At 36.1% G+C, this 18,250-nt stretch overlaps 2 protein-coding genes across 6 annotated transcripts; one reads left to right on the top strand and one right to left on the bottom strand.

Moving 5' to 3' along the window:
• The first annotated feature begins 350 nt into the window (after positions 1–350).
• SAC3B (SAC3/GANP/Nin1/mts3/eIF-3 p25 family) lies at positions 351–10,817 on the top strand. Its single transcript, XM_020379684.3, has 13 exons — positions 351–755; positions 2,154–2,384; positions 2,899–3,120; positions 3,225–3,478; positions 3,722–3,822; positions 3,922–4,137; positions 4,946–5,173; positions 5,254–5,345; positions 5,437–5,530; positions 7,340–7,432; positions 7,571–8,325; positions 8,453–8,567; positions 8,992–10,817. The coding sequence occupies exons 1-13, from the start codon at positions 634–636 to the stop codon at positions 10,687–10,689; spliced, it is 4,221 nt and encodes a 1,406-aa protein (XP_020235273.1). The 5' UTR covers positions 351–633; the 3' UTR covers positions 10,690–10,817.
• Positions 10,818–12,237: 1,420 nt separating this feature from the next.
• On the bottom strand, positions 12,238–17,831 carry LOC109805479 (putative protein phosphatase 2C 35). Of its 5 annotated transcripts, none has more exons than XM_083065254.1 (5): positions 16,380–17,826; positions 15,267–15,398; positions 14,585–14,815; positions 14,427–14,482; positions 12,238–12,811 (listed from the first exon to the last, which is right to left on the bottom strand). In XM_083065254.1, the coding sequence occupies exons 1-4, from the start codon at positions 17,295–17,297 to the stop codon at positions 14,480–14,482; spliced, it is 1,284 nt and encodes a 427-aa protein (XP_082921380.1). In that variant the 5' UTR covers positions 17,298–17,826; the 3' UTR covers positions 12,238–12,811; positions 14,427–14,479. The 5 variants fall into 5 exon arrangements, with proteins under 5 accessions (XP_082921380.1, XP_082921382.1, XP_029130358.1 ...); XM_083065256.1 differs by having other exon boundaries at positions 12,238–12,695; XM_029274525.2 differs by lacking the exon at positions 12,238–12,811 and adding an exon at positions 13,890–14,305.
• Positions 17,832–18,250: the final 419 nt, after the last annotated feature.

Raw genomic sequence — 18,250 nt, 5'->3', positions numbered from 1 at the left:
CGTAAAATAAAGAAAGATAATTATAAAGGTGAGATGAATATGTTAGTCATGATGTAATTACATTCGGTTTGTGTCCAGGATATTAGATGGAAAGTAAATGGGTAAAATGACATATTTTCAAAATTCAAATAATATAGAAAATAATAAACTCGAGGGAAAAAATTAGAAATTTTGGCATTTAAGAAAACGTATGAGATAGACGAGAGTATGTTAGCAAGACACACACACACATATATATATATATATATATATATATATATATATATATATATATATATTATTTTTTTTTTAAAAGATCAAATCAAAATAGAGTGATGACAAGTAAATTAAACAAGCCGTTAAGCCAAAATTACCAAATTAGATGAAATGAAAATTTTGGCTCCCAATTCATTGTGCGAAAGTGCGAACCTAAATCGAAATTGAAAATTTCAATGTATTTAAAATGGCTTGGCTTCTCCTTCTGCCAATTTTGATCGATTAATCACTTCACTCTTGCTTGGCCTCTGAGAAAAACGATACCTTAACCTCGTTTGTTTGGTTTGGTTGTCGTTATAAGAGCAAGAACCGAAACATTGGACTTGTTTCATTCGCTTCCATTCCCTAATGCCATAGAAGAGGAATAAGGAGAAGAAAATGGCGTCGTATGGGGGATTCGGAAAGGCTTCTGGACCCACCGCACCTCTCAAATCCCAACCCTCTTTTGGTCTCACCAACCCTTCTCCTGTTCCTGCTCCTTCGCCGCAACCCACGCCTAGGTACGTCCATTCTTCAACACCCTTTATCTTCATTCATCAATATCCTCAGATAAACCCCTAAAATCTATTTTTTTTACTGGGTTTTTTCCCACGTTGAAATGGAACGAGGAATTTGAATCAGAAAGCGTTTAATTTAACCCTTTCCCTTACGTTGTTACGTGAGTTTCCTCTAGATTTTAAGAATATGCCAATTTTCCGTGAAGGATCATATTTTGATATAAATAGTCTTTACTAGTGATATGATCAAAATAGTGTATGTTTGAGCAACCCTCACCTCATGGGTTAGCTTTTAGTTTAAGTTAGGCTGACACCCAAATTCTAAGAAGGATTCAAATCTTTTTGGCTGCTTCTTGCATTAGTGATTATTTTATTTAAATAGGAGTAAGAGGGTGGGCATATGTTAGCAGTGTTTTGGAGGTGAAAATTGGGGATCACATCAGTTTATACCACAATTTACGTGATTTAGGCATCCTGGATTAGTGTACAACTGACGGAGATGTAACAAAACACTAAAATTTGGGGTTTAAGCTGGATAGATAAAATGGAGAAATGCTTTGGATGTAATCTGTGATGGTTAAATTAAAGGCCTTTGTAAATGAAGGGATTTTCTATTGTACTAATATAATGCTCATGATTCTCTTAAGATAGTGAATGTTGGGCACCTGAGCAAAATATCAGTGTAACATATTGAAGTGGAACAGTGGACATACAAGAAAAGATAAAAGATTAGGAACAAAAAGGACATAACTATTTGGGAGTAAGTTGCTGTCTATTAAGGAGAAGATGATGGAAACTCCTCTTTGGTGGTTTGGTTATGTGCGGGGAAGTTCAACTTCAACACAGTGCCCAATGTGAAGAGTGTGTTGATTGCAAGATACTCCACTTAGAAGGGGTAGAGACAGATTGAATAAAATCTAAGAATTGAAGAAACCATAAAAATAATCTTTACTCTCAATGACGTTGTTTAATCCATGTAGCCGACTTTACGTAGTGGAAATGTGGGATAAAGCTTGGCTGTTGATATGTGGTGTGGTTTTGTGCAGGTTCACATTAATGTCCTTTTATCAACTTCGGTTGCTGTGTTTAGCTCTGAAAATATTGTTGGGTATAATAGGAGCAATAGTTACATATTAGAATTTGGATAAAAGCCAAAACAGTTTCCGTGTACACTTTTGGTGATACCCATTTGATTGTTTCTTTTGTTTTTTTCTCTTTCACATACACAAAGTTCCCATCCCACCTGTTATGGCAAAACAAGGTTCACTTTTTTACAACCAATTTTTTTTTTGAAAAGAACTTATGTTTTTCCTTTGTTTGGACAAGATATTTTTTGTGGTTATAGTTTACCTTTACACGTCCATTGTGTGATGCATTTTCATATTTCATATTTTCTTTCAGATCAATTGACTCTTCCAGTTGGAGTGATGGGCAGAAACATTATAACGATTTGGATGCCCATACTCCTGAAAGGCCCATTTCAGTTGCAACATTTATTGCTTCACGTGATTCCGTAACTGGTGTTACAGCCAGAGTTTCAAGATTTCCAAACCCAGAGAGAACCAGATCTACCATATCATATGCGGATGTTGATGCTTTGAGGAATTCTGATCAAACTGTCCTAAGAAATAAGTAAGATAACTATAAAATGTAATACTATCATATTTCTTTAAATTTATCATGTATCATGGCCTTAACCCTTGCATCAGTTTTTTCTTGTTTGGAGTTGAATATCATATGTATAAACCAGAAATATGTCAGTCCAGTCTTATAGACTAAAGTTATGTTATATCTTTAAAATATGAGATGACTTTCGAATGATTATATTATATCAGTTTCTGTTGTTTCGAACTTTATAATGAAACAACTTTTTCCATGAAAAAATCCTCCTAAGTCTCAGTTCGCTGAATTCAAGGTTATAGTATATCCACATGGATAACTGAAATGAGTAAATGGAACAGATAGCTTAGCCCTTTTTGGTGTTTCCTTATGTTGAGAAAAACAATATGACAATATTTTAGATATTAATTTAGATTCATTATGCTAATAGTTCATGCATAGCATCATCTTTATGTCCATGACTTCCCTGAAAAATGTGAAGTCCCATCTCTAATTTTTTGAGCCTGTTTAATGGTTCTTCTTCCAGGCCTTCTATGTCTCCTCCTAGATTGGGAAGTACATCAAATGTTCCAAGGACTGTCCCTCATTCACAAATTCACCAGAAAACTCTTCCGTCTATTGTTTCTGAAGCCACTATAAGCAAGCCCATTGGCTCTATTGCTCCTAAAAGAACAAGATCACCTCCATCATTTGCAGCCAATGAAACCCTTGAAGGAAGCTCAATTTTCTCAGAAGACAACTCTGAACGGTAAGATATTAGGTGCAATAGCACCATTTTTTTGTCCATTATAAATGTATTTTATCTTAAACTATTTATTCTTAAAGGATCTTTATTCTTATTGTGTTGTTCAGTGAAATGTTAGCCAAGGCAAAGCGTTTAGCTCGGTTTAAGGTAGAACTAAGCAAATCAGAACCAAGTAATGCTGATATTACCGATCAGAAGGCTTTTGCAAATAGACATGAACAGTCCAAGTTGGAGCAGAAATACGTGAGGGGGCATTTAATAGATTCAGCAAGCAACTTTACCAGTGGCCATGCTGTTTCTGATAATGAAGGCTTAGAAACGTCTAGTGTAATCATTGGCTTATGTCCAGATATGTGTCCAGGTATATTTCTCAGATTTTAAATCTGAGAGTGAATCTGTGTGATTGTTATATTTTGTCTGATCTCAAATTCTAAACATGAAATAATCTTTTCTCAAGAAACATTTGGGATTCCTTATTTGTTTTTAATGTGGGAAACTGTAGTTTGAGAGAACCCCATTGCTGACTAAATATTGGAGTTTCTTTTGGATGTTAAAAAATGTTGCACAGGCTGAAAACTTATCCCCAAATTTTAATTTGTCTCAGAGTCAGAAAGGGGAGAGCGTGAAAGAAAAGGAGATCTTGACCAATATGAACGCGTTGATGGGGATAGAAATGTAACTAGCAGTCTTCTTGCAGTTAAGAAGGTGCCTGTCATATTAGTAAATACAATTGTTTTTCCAACAAAACAGCTTACTACCTTTTCAAGTATTATTATTAATAACATAAATCATGATTCATGACAGTATACTAGGACAGCAGAGAGGGAAGCCAGTTTGATCCGGCCTATGCCCATCCTGCAGAAGACAATTGATTATCTTCTCACTTTGCTAGATCAGCCTTATGATGAGAGGTTTCTTGGTGTGTACAACTTTTTGTGGGATAGGATGAGAGCAATCCGGATGGACCTGAGAATGCAGCACATTTTCAATCAAGCAGCTATTACTATGCTGGAACAGATGGTACTTCCTTGTGGCCATATCATCACTGTTTGTTTTTTCCATACATGCTCATAAACATTGGTTCTAGTCACCTCTTATATAAACAAACATGCATGGTAAAAAGCTTGGGTTTAAAATACTTGGGGAAACATTTACAGTTACAGTTTTTCTACTTCCCAATGGAAACATAAAATCTCCCATTATCAGCCTAAAATATGGAAACATGTAACTCATCCATTGTGCACTATTAAATTTTAGCAGTGTGAACTTTTCACTGAAGGACCTTGAATGAGTTGGACTGATGATCAAGTGTCTCTTGTTAGTCTAAAGTTATGCTGTCTGAATTAGTCTTGATTTGTTGCACCAATACTTGTATATTTTTGAACTTGGGCACCTGTTGATTTTTTCTTTCAGAAAATTTCCTTTTGGTTTAGTCATGTCTGGTGTTGTGACATTACTGCCACAAGTTGTTATTAGTCACTGACTCACTGGAACATGTATAGCTTGTGAGATGCCTTGATTTTCCAGTTTGTTTGGATAATCCTTATTAGTATAGTAATAGTACAATCAAAAGCATATGCCAAAGCTTATATTCATGCTTTTCTTGTAATAAGACGTATAAAATCCAAATTGTTGTTCTTATTTAAGAGATAATATCAAGCTTTTTTCCCCTCATAGTTCTCTAAAAGTATGTGGATTCGTACAATTTATATCAAATATATGAATTAGGTTATCAATTTCATATTTATGTTTTAGTAGACTAATTTTTTGATATCTAGAACATGATGATTATGAAAACTAATGAAGCAGCTGATTTCTGTGGTTTCAGATAAAATTACACATCATTGCAATGCATGAATTATGTGAATACACTAAAGGAGAAGGATTTTCTGAGGGCTTTGATGCTCATCTCAATATTGAACAGATGAACAAAACTTCGGTTGAACTGTTCCAGATGTATGATGATCACAGAAAGAAAGGAATTAATATTCCCACTGAAAAAGAGTTTCGAGGCTATTATGCTCTTCTTAAATTGGATAAGCATCCAGGTTATAAAGTAAGTAACCTTTGTGAAGATTCAATTTGTATGGTTTGATTTGCTATGAAAAAAACAAGGAACTAAGAAAGTCATGCTAGGTTGAACCTGCAGAGCTCTCCCTTGAAATTGCTAAGATGACTCCAGAGATAAGGCAGACTCCAGAAGTTCTATTTGCTCGCAGTGTAGCCAGGTTGTAATTCCTGTAGCAGTTAGTTTGGTTTTGAGGTGGGGGTGGTTATTATGTTTGCAATTTGACCATTCCTTCTTGTTTGGTTTTGCAGAGCGTGCCGAACTGGTAATTTTATTGCCTTCTTCCGGCTTGCAAGAAAAGCAACTTATCTTCAAGCATGTCTAATGCATGCTCACTTTGCGAAGGTATAGGATATTCCAGTCTTCTATTTTGTGCTCAACAAAGGCAATATGATTGGACTTGCCCTTGTGATGCTTAGGGCTGCAATACATTTACTCAATCATTGCAGGCAATTTAGGAAATTGCTTAAGTTGATTGGAGACAAACTGAAGTAGTTTCTTCTCCTTCAAGAACATGTTAGATATGCAGATTAATTATGTGATATATGACAATAGTGTCAATTTTTCATGCTTAATGGCAAGGTTTTTCTTGTTCATTTTTGTACAGAGCAGCTGTCTTCTGGTGCATAAATTTCTAAATGATTACTCGGAAAAATTAATTTTATTTTATTTTTGTGATGGGAGCTCTTTGAGTCTGCAACACATTATTAGGAAGAACTGTTTGGAATTTAGGGTTGGCAACATCACCCTTGCCCCCACCCCTGATCCCCTCTGGGTGTAAAAAGAAGAGTATCTGCCCCTGCCCTGCCCCCATCCCCACCATCACAAGTGCATCAACACTTTCCTCCACAAAGTGCCACCATTGTTGTTGCACTTGCTCCTCATTCACAAACCACCTAACATTAACAGATGAGTGATACACCATAATGAATGAGATCTGAGAGTCAGAATGTAATCAGAATCAAAAGAGGGACATGAGAACCTAGTGATGAGAGACAATTACATATAAGGATAATTTTGTAGTTGAGTGGGTTTGGGGGCGAGGCATATATCAACATCCCCACCCTCCTCGTCTTTGATAATTGGGGGTAAACTTGTCCCCAACCCCGGTCAAAGTGGGGAAAACTCATCAAAATCAAGGCGGGTTTGTGTCCAGGGACATTTGCCATGCCTAGTGGGATTCACTTTAGTAATGATTTTGGTTATGGTGTGACTAAGTTACATTTGATAAAAAAATCCTATCTGTTGGAAAATCAAACTTGTTACATGTAAAAGTGGAAATGTCTGTTACTACAAATTATGGATTTAGATTCATTCGTTGCATGTAAAAAATAGAAATATCCGTTGCATGTAAAAAAATGAAGTATTTGTTACATGTCAATATGGAAATAACCGTTACTACAAATTAGGGCATGTAGATATTGAAACTTCCTAAGCGGCTGCATGATATATTACATGGCTTAGGCAACTCCACCAACAGCTAAAGTTTGTATACATTTAAGATACTGAACGTATTCGCTTCTCACATTGCATCAAATCCAGTTTTTCATGAATGAACTAAAAACATTTATAAATTGCCACTTTGTAAGAGAGAAGGTGCTGTTAGGAGAAATCACTACTGATTTTGTTGGCTCTAGTGACCAACTGGCTGACATTTCACTAAGTTACTCAAGTTCTCGGGTTGAGTATAGCTGGAACAAGCTTGGATCATATGACATATATGTTCTTGCTTGAGAGGGAGCATTAGAAAAGCACACTTATTACATGTCAATATCTGCTTCTACAAATTAAGGATTTAGATTGATTCTTTTGAATTTATAATTGATCCGATGAGAAATGCTAGCAACACATTTTCTGACACACTCTTATAAACACACTCTTAATTAGTTGAAATTTATTGAAAAATCCAAAATTTGGTGGATTTCACACTTTATTTAATGACTTTCTCTCTTGATTTTGTAGTTTCTAATAAATTAAAACCAATAAAAGTGAGTGTGTTAAGAGGTGTGTTAGAGAGTATTGCTAACACTTCTCTTGATCCTATTGTACCCTAATACATGATTATAAATAAAGGGAATATGTGGGCATACACTACACAACGTTCAATGTCTTCCTTTTATACTAACCTTTTATGTCATGTGTTACTTTTACCAGTTGCGTACCCAGGCACTGGCTTCTCTACATTCTGGTCTGCTGAATAACCAAGGTCTACCTGCTGCTCATGTTGCTAACTGGCTTGCTCTGGAGGTATATTTCTTGGATAGATGTGAATGTTTGCTGTCTCATTTTTTCCTTTTTCTGTGTGTGGGTTGAGTGCCTGGGGCAGGGGATTGTGTTGCTGTATTTTCCAACTTTCTCTTACATTCACCTTTGTTATTTCATTAGGATGAAGGCATAGAGGGTCTCTTGGAGTATCATGGCTTCTCGCTAAAAACATTTGAAGAACCATATATGGTGAAGGAAGGCCCATTTCTCAATGTTGATGTTGACTATCCCACTAAGTGTTCAAAACTTGTGCTCAAGAAAAGGTCTGGAAGGATAATTGAAGATTTTTCACCTTCAATTCATGCCGAATCACCACATGTTGAGACTATGAAGGAGATTCAGATGAGGAAGGCATACAAGCATGAGCCACAAGTAGTTTCAGCTGTTAAAAATGATAAGTCTGTCCAGAAACTTGATGAGGAAATTCCAGACCCTAAACCTATTTTCTCCCCAAGGCATAGTAAATCAAGAAAGGCACTAAAGGATGTTCAGGACAGTCAAAAAGATCATGATATGTCCAGTAATCGTCCATCTCCGTTGAGCTTTCCTTTTCGTAATATTATACCTGAACCACAACCTACTAGAATTGATATTTTAAAGAGTACCAATTCTGATATGATTCCTAGTCCCAGAGGCTCTCCAAAGAGAAACTTTCAGTTTAATGTTGATCGAAGGCCATTGGAGATTGTACTAAAACCAGCTCCACCAGAAAATTCCTTAGGTTATAGTTTTTCTGTGCCACCTCCTGTGGTTCAGGATGTATCCAAGGACGAGTCTCTGATTACTCACCAAAAACATGAAGATAAAATTAATGAAGTTACAGAAAATTGTCGAGATGAGGAAATTGCTGAGGCCAAGCTGAAATTGTTCTTAAGGTTTTTATGCCTTGTTTCATTACACAGTTTTAGATTTTTTCATATATAATGTGGCATTTTACTATTTTTAAGTCATTGTCCTTGTTTCATTACTATTTTTAAGTCCTTGTCCTTGTCTTTCTGTCAGGTTATGGAGAAGGCGAGTGGCAAAGTTAAGGATGTTACGGGAACAGAGGCAATTAGCATCTCATGCTGCTCTAGACTCGATGTCATTGGGCCCCCCTATTCGACATTATAAAAATGTAAGTTTGACAGGTTTTTTATGAATTTTAGTAAATTGCTCTTGCAAGATGGCTGTCTTGAGGATGAGAGTATAGTAGAGATGATTACTTCTAATCGTGCTTCTTTTAAAAATAAATGTGGTTCTTGCTACAGAATAAAATTAGTGAAACCCTTTGTTGGATGATCATTTTATACTCATCTGGAACATTTTAGCTAATGACTTCCTGCTGACCACTTTTGAATTTCCATTTATCCTGAAGATTGTTGCCGAATTAACGAAAACCTATTCTGCATAATTAAGTGTTGCCACTGTGTGCATGAACACAAATATCATCTGGCAATTTTCATTTGTTGACTGTCTATTAGGAATTTTTTGTGAATACCTACCTAATCTTTGACTTGGTTTATTTATTATTGACTTTGATGGTTCCTTTTTTGATGCAGCAACCTAGTAAAATCGACAAGTTTGACATTGATATGGTTATGAGGGAGAGATATGAAAAACAGAAAAAATCATGGTCAAGACTTAATGTTTCTGATGTAGTTGCTGGTACACTAGGCAGAAGAAATCCAAATGCTAGTTGCTTGTGCTGGAAAATTGTTCTATGTTCTCAGATGAACAGTGAATATGAAACTGGGGCAGCAAGATTGTGGTTGACCTCAAAGTTCATGCCTTCTAGTGATGAAGATGTGGTTATTTCATCTCCTGGCTTGGTGATGTGGAGGAAATGGCTTTCTAGTCAATCTGGCGTCAATCCTACCTGCTGCTTCTCTGTAGTTAGGGATACAGCATTTGGTAGTCCAGAGGAGGCAGTATCTGGGGCAGGTGCAGTTTTGTTTCTTGTGTCTGAGAATATCTCATTGGAACTTCAGAGAGCTCATCTTCATGATCTTCTGATGTCAATTCCCTCTGGGGCCTGCTTGCCTCTGCTGATCTTATGTGGCTCATATGATGAAAGGTTCTCTGATGCTATAATTAATGAGCTGGGCCTTCAAAATGTTGACAAATTACGGATTAGTAGCTTTCTTCTTGTTTTCCTCAGTGAAACCCCAGGTGGATTTTTCAGTGATACACGATTAAGGGAAGGGCTGCAATGGCTGGCAGGTAAATCACCCCTGCAACCCAAGCTTGGCTGTGTGAAAATACGAGAACTTTTTCACGGCCATCTTAATTCCTTCTCAGGGGTGCAGGACATCATCATTAACTCCAACTTGGGTCCTAATGACTATATCTCTTTGTTCAATGAAGCCTTAGATCGCTCGATGAAGGAAATTATCGGGACCGCCAATTCAAATCCTACTGGTTGGCCATGTCCAGAGATTGGTTTACTTGAGAAGTTTTGTTATGAAGATAGAGTAGCAAAAATGTGCCTGCCAACTTCGGGATGGAGCTCAAATGTGAAAATTGAACCAATTATGTTTGCTTTGCGAAATACTAAGCTCCCTACTTTTCCTGATGATTTATCCTGGTTGGCCAGAGGTTCTACAGTTGGACAAGATATTGAGAACCATAAAATACAGCTTGAGAATTGCTTGATGCAGTACTTTACTCACACTAGTAAGATGATGGGCATTCCTTTGGCAACACAAGAGGCACGTGTCACAGTGCAAACTTGTGTCAGACTTGAGCTACGTGGCACAAACTACCATGTAGTTCCACATTGGGGTATGATTTTTTGTCGAATTTTCAACTGGCGTCTAATGGGTTTATCTAGCAGGGAAATCTCCATGGTTCACATCTCAGAATCTCATCTTGTTGCTCTTTCAAAAGTGAGCACTGAAACATGGCCATCTTCATCTTATTATCCGGATATGTCTTTAGATGAAATGATCAGTGACTGCTTCAGCTCTCCTCTTCCTGTCAATTATCAGCTGAGGCCTGAAGCACGTCAATGTCTTCCACAGAGGGATTCAAATGATGTATTCCATGATACTTCTGACCCGATGGATGCTGAAAGCAATCATCCACTTGATAAATCTCCAAGCATGGATACAGGTAGAACATATGGTGTAAACAATGGTAACAGTGGAGCATTAATGAATGGGAAACCAACCAAAGAAGCTGACAAGTTAAGCAAGTTGTTGGAGCAATGTAAATTGTTGCAGGATGGCTTAGATAAGAAGCTGTCTATATATTTCTAATGGCCACGAGACATCTGTGTTTCTATATTTTGTATGTATCCTCAACTAGGAAAAGAAATAATCAAGTGTTGAGTTAGGAAATTTTGTGCCATAAGTAAATTATATATATTTTCTCTTTTGTTGTACCATTTCGTTTCCATCTCCGAGTTCATAAACGTGACATGGACTATGGAAAAAGAAGCATCTCGTGCAAAACCATTGGACTTGGGGAAACATGCTTTTTCAGAATTATAAATGGTATATTATGATTTAAAAATATTTGTTAATTATATATATTTTAACCGGATATAAATATTTATTCCGTACAATGTAGAAACTAAAATCTATACACTATGTTAGGATTCGATAAATAGAATAGATTAGAATTACTGCAAGTGACACTCAAATTGGTTATACATAAATTTGATTCCTCAAATATAAAAAAATGACATTAATTCAATGTTCTAAAACAATTTATATCAATTTAATTATTTGATAATAAAAATAACATTAAATTGGTTCCTTATTCACAAAAAAATATTATCAAATTAATCTATCAATTGAAAAAGAAAGACATTTAATTCAGCAATCTTATAATTTTGTTTGAATGGATGATTTTGGTACTATTTTACGACTGTGGAAGGGGTACGTGTTTAGAATTTTTTTTTTTAGCTCCCTCGAGTGTAAAAAGTAACTTTCTCTAAAATGAACCAAGTCCAACATACTAAATTTATCAAACCCACTTTATATTAATCAAAATAGATGTTCGCTTTTTTTATTTAAAAAAAAATCTTATGAAATCATTTAGACATCATTATTAAACATTTTACAAATATAAATTAGATAACTTTTCCCCTTATGTATTTATGAATAGAACATGAAATTAGTTTATAATACCAAAGCTTAAAACTAAAATACATGAAAATATAAGATGGTTATTATATTTAGCATTACGATGAAAAGAGTTGTTTTAACTCTTGTATTTAAATGCACTGTCACTGCGAAAAATCACATTAAAAAAACGTGTATATCTTAATGTTTCACATCTTTCGATGCATAAATAGACCAAATAACATGGGACAGTGTAAGGAGAATCGCTCTTGGATGTTGCGGTATGATCCACACCATACGCAGCGCAGCGGTGAGATTCAGAGCTACATTAACACAAACGCATGGAGCCATGAATCTCATGTTGCATTGCATTTAATCAATTTTTAAATTATCATACAAATATAATTTAATTCACTATATTTGAAACATAAGAATTGCCCAAAAAGAGGTAAATATTAAACAAGGGTATGCCATTACTCTATTTATTGAATTAGTATCAGTTGAGGCACATGGTACGAAACCAAACGTGTCATTTCCTGCATACCATATTTCTGTCTTCACATTAATGGCTCGTGTAGTGTCCACTTAAATATTTAATTTTATAGACTGGCAATAAAATTACATACAGACCGCCAACTGTAACTTCCTAGATTCATATTAGTAGTAGTAAAATGGACCAATTCAATCTAATTTGTCAATATTTTTTTTTTACTAAATTAGGTTGAATCTATTTTGAAGAGGGATGAAAATCCAACTTAACTTTAGGTAGGTCGTGGATTGAGCTTACATGTTATAAATTTAAAAAATCAAATAAATGAGTTATAAAAACTAAAAAGGTAAGTCATGGATTGACTCACTAGACACTAGATAAGTAAATAATAAGACAAAAAATAGTCTATTAAAACATGTATAATACTCGAAGCACCAATACATTCACTAATGACCCTAATAGGCAAAAGCTACAAATTTTAACGGGATTGGTTGTGTTCTCCGAGGGAAACTATCATGCAGACATTTTAGCAAGGAAGGATTCTTCCCAAGCTCCAATTATTGGAGGAAGCCCCAGCCAGTATGCAACCGTTACTTGTGTCCGATGCTCCAAGCACAAAGGTGTCCCGTGTAACAACACTCTTTTAATTAGAGCCGTCAAAGTGGACTCTGGCCGGTGAACCAATCTAACCCACCACCGGTTCGAGCTGGGTTGGATTGAAAAAAAACTGAAAATTTCAATATAGATCAATTTTGAACTCGACTCACTAATAACTCAGCTCACCTGGGTTAAACCTGTGGTAAGCCAGACTGGCTCACCAACCTGTGATTAAAAAAAATGCAACAATTATTGGGTCATATAGTGCAATCTAACATGAGATAGGGCCTGTTTTTCATTCTTTGCAAATTTTCACTTTCAGATTTCAGTCCAATGATTATGTTTAGATAGATTATAGATGAGATTGGGTTTCAACCTTTAATTACTGAATTTCATAGCCCCTCATGCCTCACCGCAACACAACCAACCCCTCACCCACCCAACCAGCCCCTTACCCACCAACTAGAGCCACCTTCGCTCACGACCTCACCCACCACCACCAACAACCCTCTCATGCTCACTCACCGCACCACGCCACCATGTGGTCGTGCCTCATGCTTAAGCTCAAGGCACGATGGGACATGCACCACCCTGCATCACCGCACCACAGCTCATGTTGTGAACCACCTCACACCACACACCATTGTGCACGTCACGAGCCACCACGCGTCACCACCCCAGGCCACCTCACACTGCACACATCATTTAGGGGCCACCTACCACTGTTGTCCTAGCTCCACTGCTTGTGCCACACACCTTGTTAATGTTTGAAATGAATGATTCATTTATGAATGTCTTAATTAAGAATTTCAAATTTTTAAAATAGGTTTGAACTTTTTGAACTTTAGTTATATATAAAGAAAACAAAAGATGAAAAAAAATATTTTTTTATAAATTAGGTGAACCAACCCATTTAACCTACCAAACCGTAGTAGGTCGAGCCAAGTTCAATTTTTTTAAGTTCACTAATAAATGAGCCGAGTTGAGTTAGCCCACCAAATGGTCAACTTGGGGTAGGTGAGACCAGGCCGGGTGGTCCGTTTTAACTACTTTACTTTTAACACACCCTTCCTAAATAATTGAAAACTACTTGTTTAGATATGAAATTTAATTTTACGGATACACAAGTTTCACCTAATAAAAACAAATTATCAGAAAAGAAAATGTTAAAAAGTGTATGTTGGTAAGAAATTTCCTACATTCATTTAACGGAATTGTAACACGTGAAACCGCAATTCACATCATTATTACGTTGTTAAAATGAACCAATTGCTTATACCCATAACCATTCATTGAGTTACCATTTTGTAGTAAAAACATGAAACTAATCTTGAAAGCAATAAAAAAAATCAGTTATGTTTCTAGAAGATACACAGGATAAGGGATTTACATTCTAAATAATAGCACATGGCTTGCCTTCCAAGTTGACCATTGACTACAATTCAGTGCAAGTATTAAATTAGTCACCAACGGCTCTCCTTTATCTTAAGTTATTTATAGACCCCATTCCAAAGTTTAAATTTTGGAGAGTGGAGGTGCAGTGCTATTTGGGAACACAAGTTTTAGTGTCCTCCTGAAGTGCTTTTGTGTGGTTAAATAACAAGAAACTTGAATTAGCTAAAGGTTGAGAACAAAAGAAAAAAAACCATTAATCATTTGTGCTTTCTACGTTTTCTGAAAAAGGTCCTTCAGCTGCCAAGATAATGCATCTCAAACCAGCTACCTTCAGCAGCATAGCAAAATTTTATCAACATTTTGATTTAATAATATAGTGCAAACAAGCAAAATTTACGGAAGTAATGCAGAAGACTAAAGAAGAATTGGCATAAAATGTACATACCTAGGAGAAAGTATGAGGAAACATGGTGAAGCTTCCACAAAGCCTCTCTCCAATCACTGTAAATTGAAATGAGGGAATTGAAATAAAGTAAAATAAAACTATCACACAAATCCTGATCAAATGATTATTAATATGGAACAATGTTTGAGTGACTGTACCAATGCAATCGGTGTTTGACATGCTGGAGAGGGGACAACTATGGCTGGGCTTTTAGTTGAGACCACATGCTGTGGACATGACTGCAAATCAGAGAAACCATTCCTGACAGAACGATAAACATCTAACCCAGTAGTAGCAGATATCTCAGATGCTCCCTTCACCCTCTTGCTCTTGGTCCGCGTTACAGCACTGACATTTATCTCACCTGATCCAAGTCCAGATGTACCCGACTACAAAAAAATTTAAAGATAAGATAAGCAATTTTATATGATGGGATAGATTCAATGATCAAATCACAATACAATACTCAGTAAGGGAAAATGTAATTAAAACAAAAAAGGGTAAAAATACACGGTGTATTTTGTTAATTGTAGTAGTTTCTTGAGACTGATAAACTATAGATCACCATATGGTAGTCAGCTGACTAAACTTGATCGTCAATCATTTATAAACCCCTAACCCGCATTCAGATATATTACATACATAAAAGAAAATTTTCGATAAATTACCATCTGAATAGGAATAGCCTGAAATAACTATTAACTACTCAAGATCAGCATAGGTCATTGGGGAGGGAAGGGGGAGAATTGTGGATATAATAAGCTTAAAATCTTTACCCAAGCCTAAATGAAGCAAACATTAGAAGTAAATGAGGCCAAAGGAATACTCAAGTAATCATACATTAGACAGGCCTTTGATCTGGACAATGATAATTGTTATATCATCTGTTCGACCCTCATGTTCTAACCATAGTTTATAAGACTCTCCAGCAATGGCAGCACATGCATCGCGAGGATCTGAATAACTTGCTGCCTACACCATAAAAGAAATCATTGAATTTATCAAGACATTGAATCCTAGTTCTACTCATCAGATTTAGTAGCAACCGTAGAGCTAAAAATTAGAAAAGTTAACTACTGAAAGGTCAATTTTTATTTTTTACACAAACAGTTTCACAATAATTTGTGAATATACATTGGTCTACACTTATGCAACAAATCCGAGATGATCAGCAGTAAACTGTGGAAAATATAAGTTTCTCTCACTGAGCAACCTACACAGATTGTGTAAACATTTAGGACCTAAAAGAATGATTAACAATAAGTACTTAGTCTCGTGAACCATTTACAGATCAAGCTTACACAATTCTGTCAGTCAATACGTGAAAAGAAAAATGCCTTAAAAAAGAAACATCAGAATAGAAATTCATCTTCAAAAAGAATATGGCACTTAGGTTTTAAGATTACATTAACTGATGTATCCTTCTCTCATAAGAATAATAAGGTACTAAATACCATTAAAATTGTTGTCATAAAATCCAATAACTGAAGCAAGACATAAAGAGTAATATTGAGAAATAAGATAATTACATATATAATATATTGAACCAGTAGTTGGATAATATTCGCAAACTTCAATTTGAATTGTAGGGCAGAATATGGCAACCAGTTAGGAACATTTACATTATTCCACGCAACAAATGTCACAGATAGGAAAGCAGAAAAGGTAAAAAACACATACCAGAACAGAAAACCTTTCGTGGAACTGTACAACCAAAAACATAACTACACGAAACAAAACATAACCCATCCATATTTTCAACCAAGCTTTTAATTGCAACTTGCAAGATGCTAGCCATCAACAGAAAACATACAATTTATGAATTTCATTAAAAATTTAAAAGGAGCAGATGACCGGTATTACAAGAAAGACAGTAAGTAAAAAATTCAACCAACGAAAACATTATCGGAATACTTAAATAAACTTTAGACATCAAGAGGTTGCATGTCATACCATATCAACAACAGTTTGGCTTGATAGGAACTCAAATACACCGTCACTTGCAACAACAAAGAAAAGATGGTTAGGTGTAAGCTGAACCGTTGACACCTCAGGAACGGCAATGACACCAATAGTCTCAGCCAACTCATCCCCTACACTCCTTGTAAAAGCAGCCCCAGGAACCATCCCATTCTGAACCCACAACCTAGGAGGATCATCACCGTGACTCTCTTCATCACCCCAATTCTGAATATCCGGATCCTTATGCCCTTCAACCTGGTCAGAACTCAACACCCTCGCCCCACAAAGCTTCACTCTCTCATACTCATCTTTCCTAAATGGTGTCTGATCAGAGGACAAGTCCTCAGCAACAACCCGGTTCCCATCTTTAACAGCCAGCACTGCTCTCGAATCACCAACATTAGCAACATAAAGGGTGTCCCCAATAACCAGCACCGTAATTGCAGTGGTGCCACTCAAGGAATCATCAATCTCATTCTGATGCAATTCATTATTTGTTGTCAAGAATGCTGAAGTGTAGGCCTTAACAGGGTCCTCCAACAATGCAAAGTCACTTGACAAATTTTCCAACAACCTATCCTTAACGTAGTTGGAACACTGGGTGCCAAATTCCCCATGCCCATCATAGACACCAAAGAAATGGACACTTGGACTACCTTGAAACTGTGTCCTAATGCAGAAACTGTCTTGGTTTTCCTTATCGGGTGAATCAGGATAGTAACCCCTCTGAGTGAGCACAGAGTATTCCAAAGTGAAGTTATGGGAAGGGACAGGAACAAATTGCAATGAACTCTGGGTGAGAATGTGCTTCCTTTGGGCAGAGTAAGGACCAAGTTCTCCGTAGTCTCTAGACCCACCCACTGACGGTGTAGGGTAACGGCTACAGCACTTGCCATGGACACAACCCATGTTTGGAAATGAAAGCTAAACAAGGCCAGAAGGAGAAAATGCAGAAAGTAAAGCTCAATGTGGCTCCAAGGTTGAAACTTTGAGAAACATGAGGAGAGAAAAACAAACCCTAGTGATGAGGAGGGGGGAAAAATGGGATTTTGGGGAGGAAATTGTGATGAGAGGCTAACAAAAAGAAAAGGGCAAGTTAAGAACAAAAAATGAGAATGGGTATGAGGCGGTAAGAAAAGGAGAACCCTAGAGGAAGGGTTAGCTTGCCCCACCAAAAGGTAGAGACATTTAGGGGTTTGATCAAAGGAAAAAAGGTGGCTTGGGATTCAGAACGTGTGGAGTGGGGCTGGTGAAAAGGAAAGGAAGAATTGTACTTTTTTTGGTTTGGGAGAAGAGAGAGAGCATCGAAGGAAAATGGTTGTAGGAAGCAAGAGTCCAAAGGGAATGGGTTTGTTCTCCAAAGAGAATGACAGTGACACACGCACACGCAGACACAGTGGCAGGGACAGGATTTTAGATTCTATTCTATGAGTGCCTTTGTCTACCGAGAAGCCCCTTGTTCCAACTTCCAACCAAACAACTACACTCATGTCAACTCTAATTCCTATTATATGCTTTTCTTATCAAATTATTTATATGAATAATAGACTTACAGAATTCACTACGATTAAATTTCAAATGATTTTACCATATTTAATATTTTTATTTCTATAATATTTTTTTATTTAATTGAGATTTTATTTTTAATAACTTTTTATTCTTAATATTGATTTCAATGAATGGTAATATAGAAAATATTTTTTAATTGAGATTATCAGAAATAAATGATGTTAATTAAATTTTTTAATTAGTGTATAAGTTAGATAATTTTGTTTATAATTGAATCAAAAACAAATAAGCTAAATTATTGTTTTAGTTTTATTATAATATCTAATCTACAATTTTTGTCTCTTAATTTACAA

This window comes from Cajanus cajan, chromosome 1, assembly GCF_000230855.2.
Source record: "Cajanus cajan strain Asha chromosome 1, NIPB_CcT2T_4, whole genome shotgun sequence".
In the NCBI taxonomy this organism is placed as follows: domain Eukaryota; kingdom Viridiplantae; phylum Streptophyta; class Magnoliopsida; order Fabales; family Fabaceae; genus Cajanus; species Cajanus cajan.
Note: the sequence above shows the minus strand (reverse complement) of the source record. Positions and strands in the feature narration are given on the sequence as shown.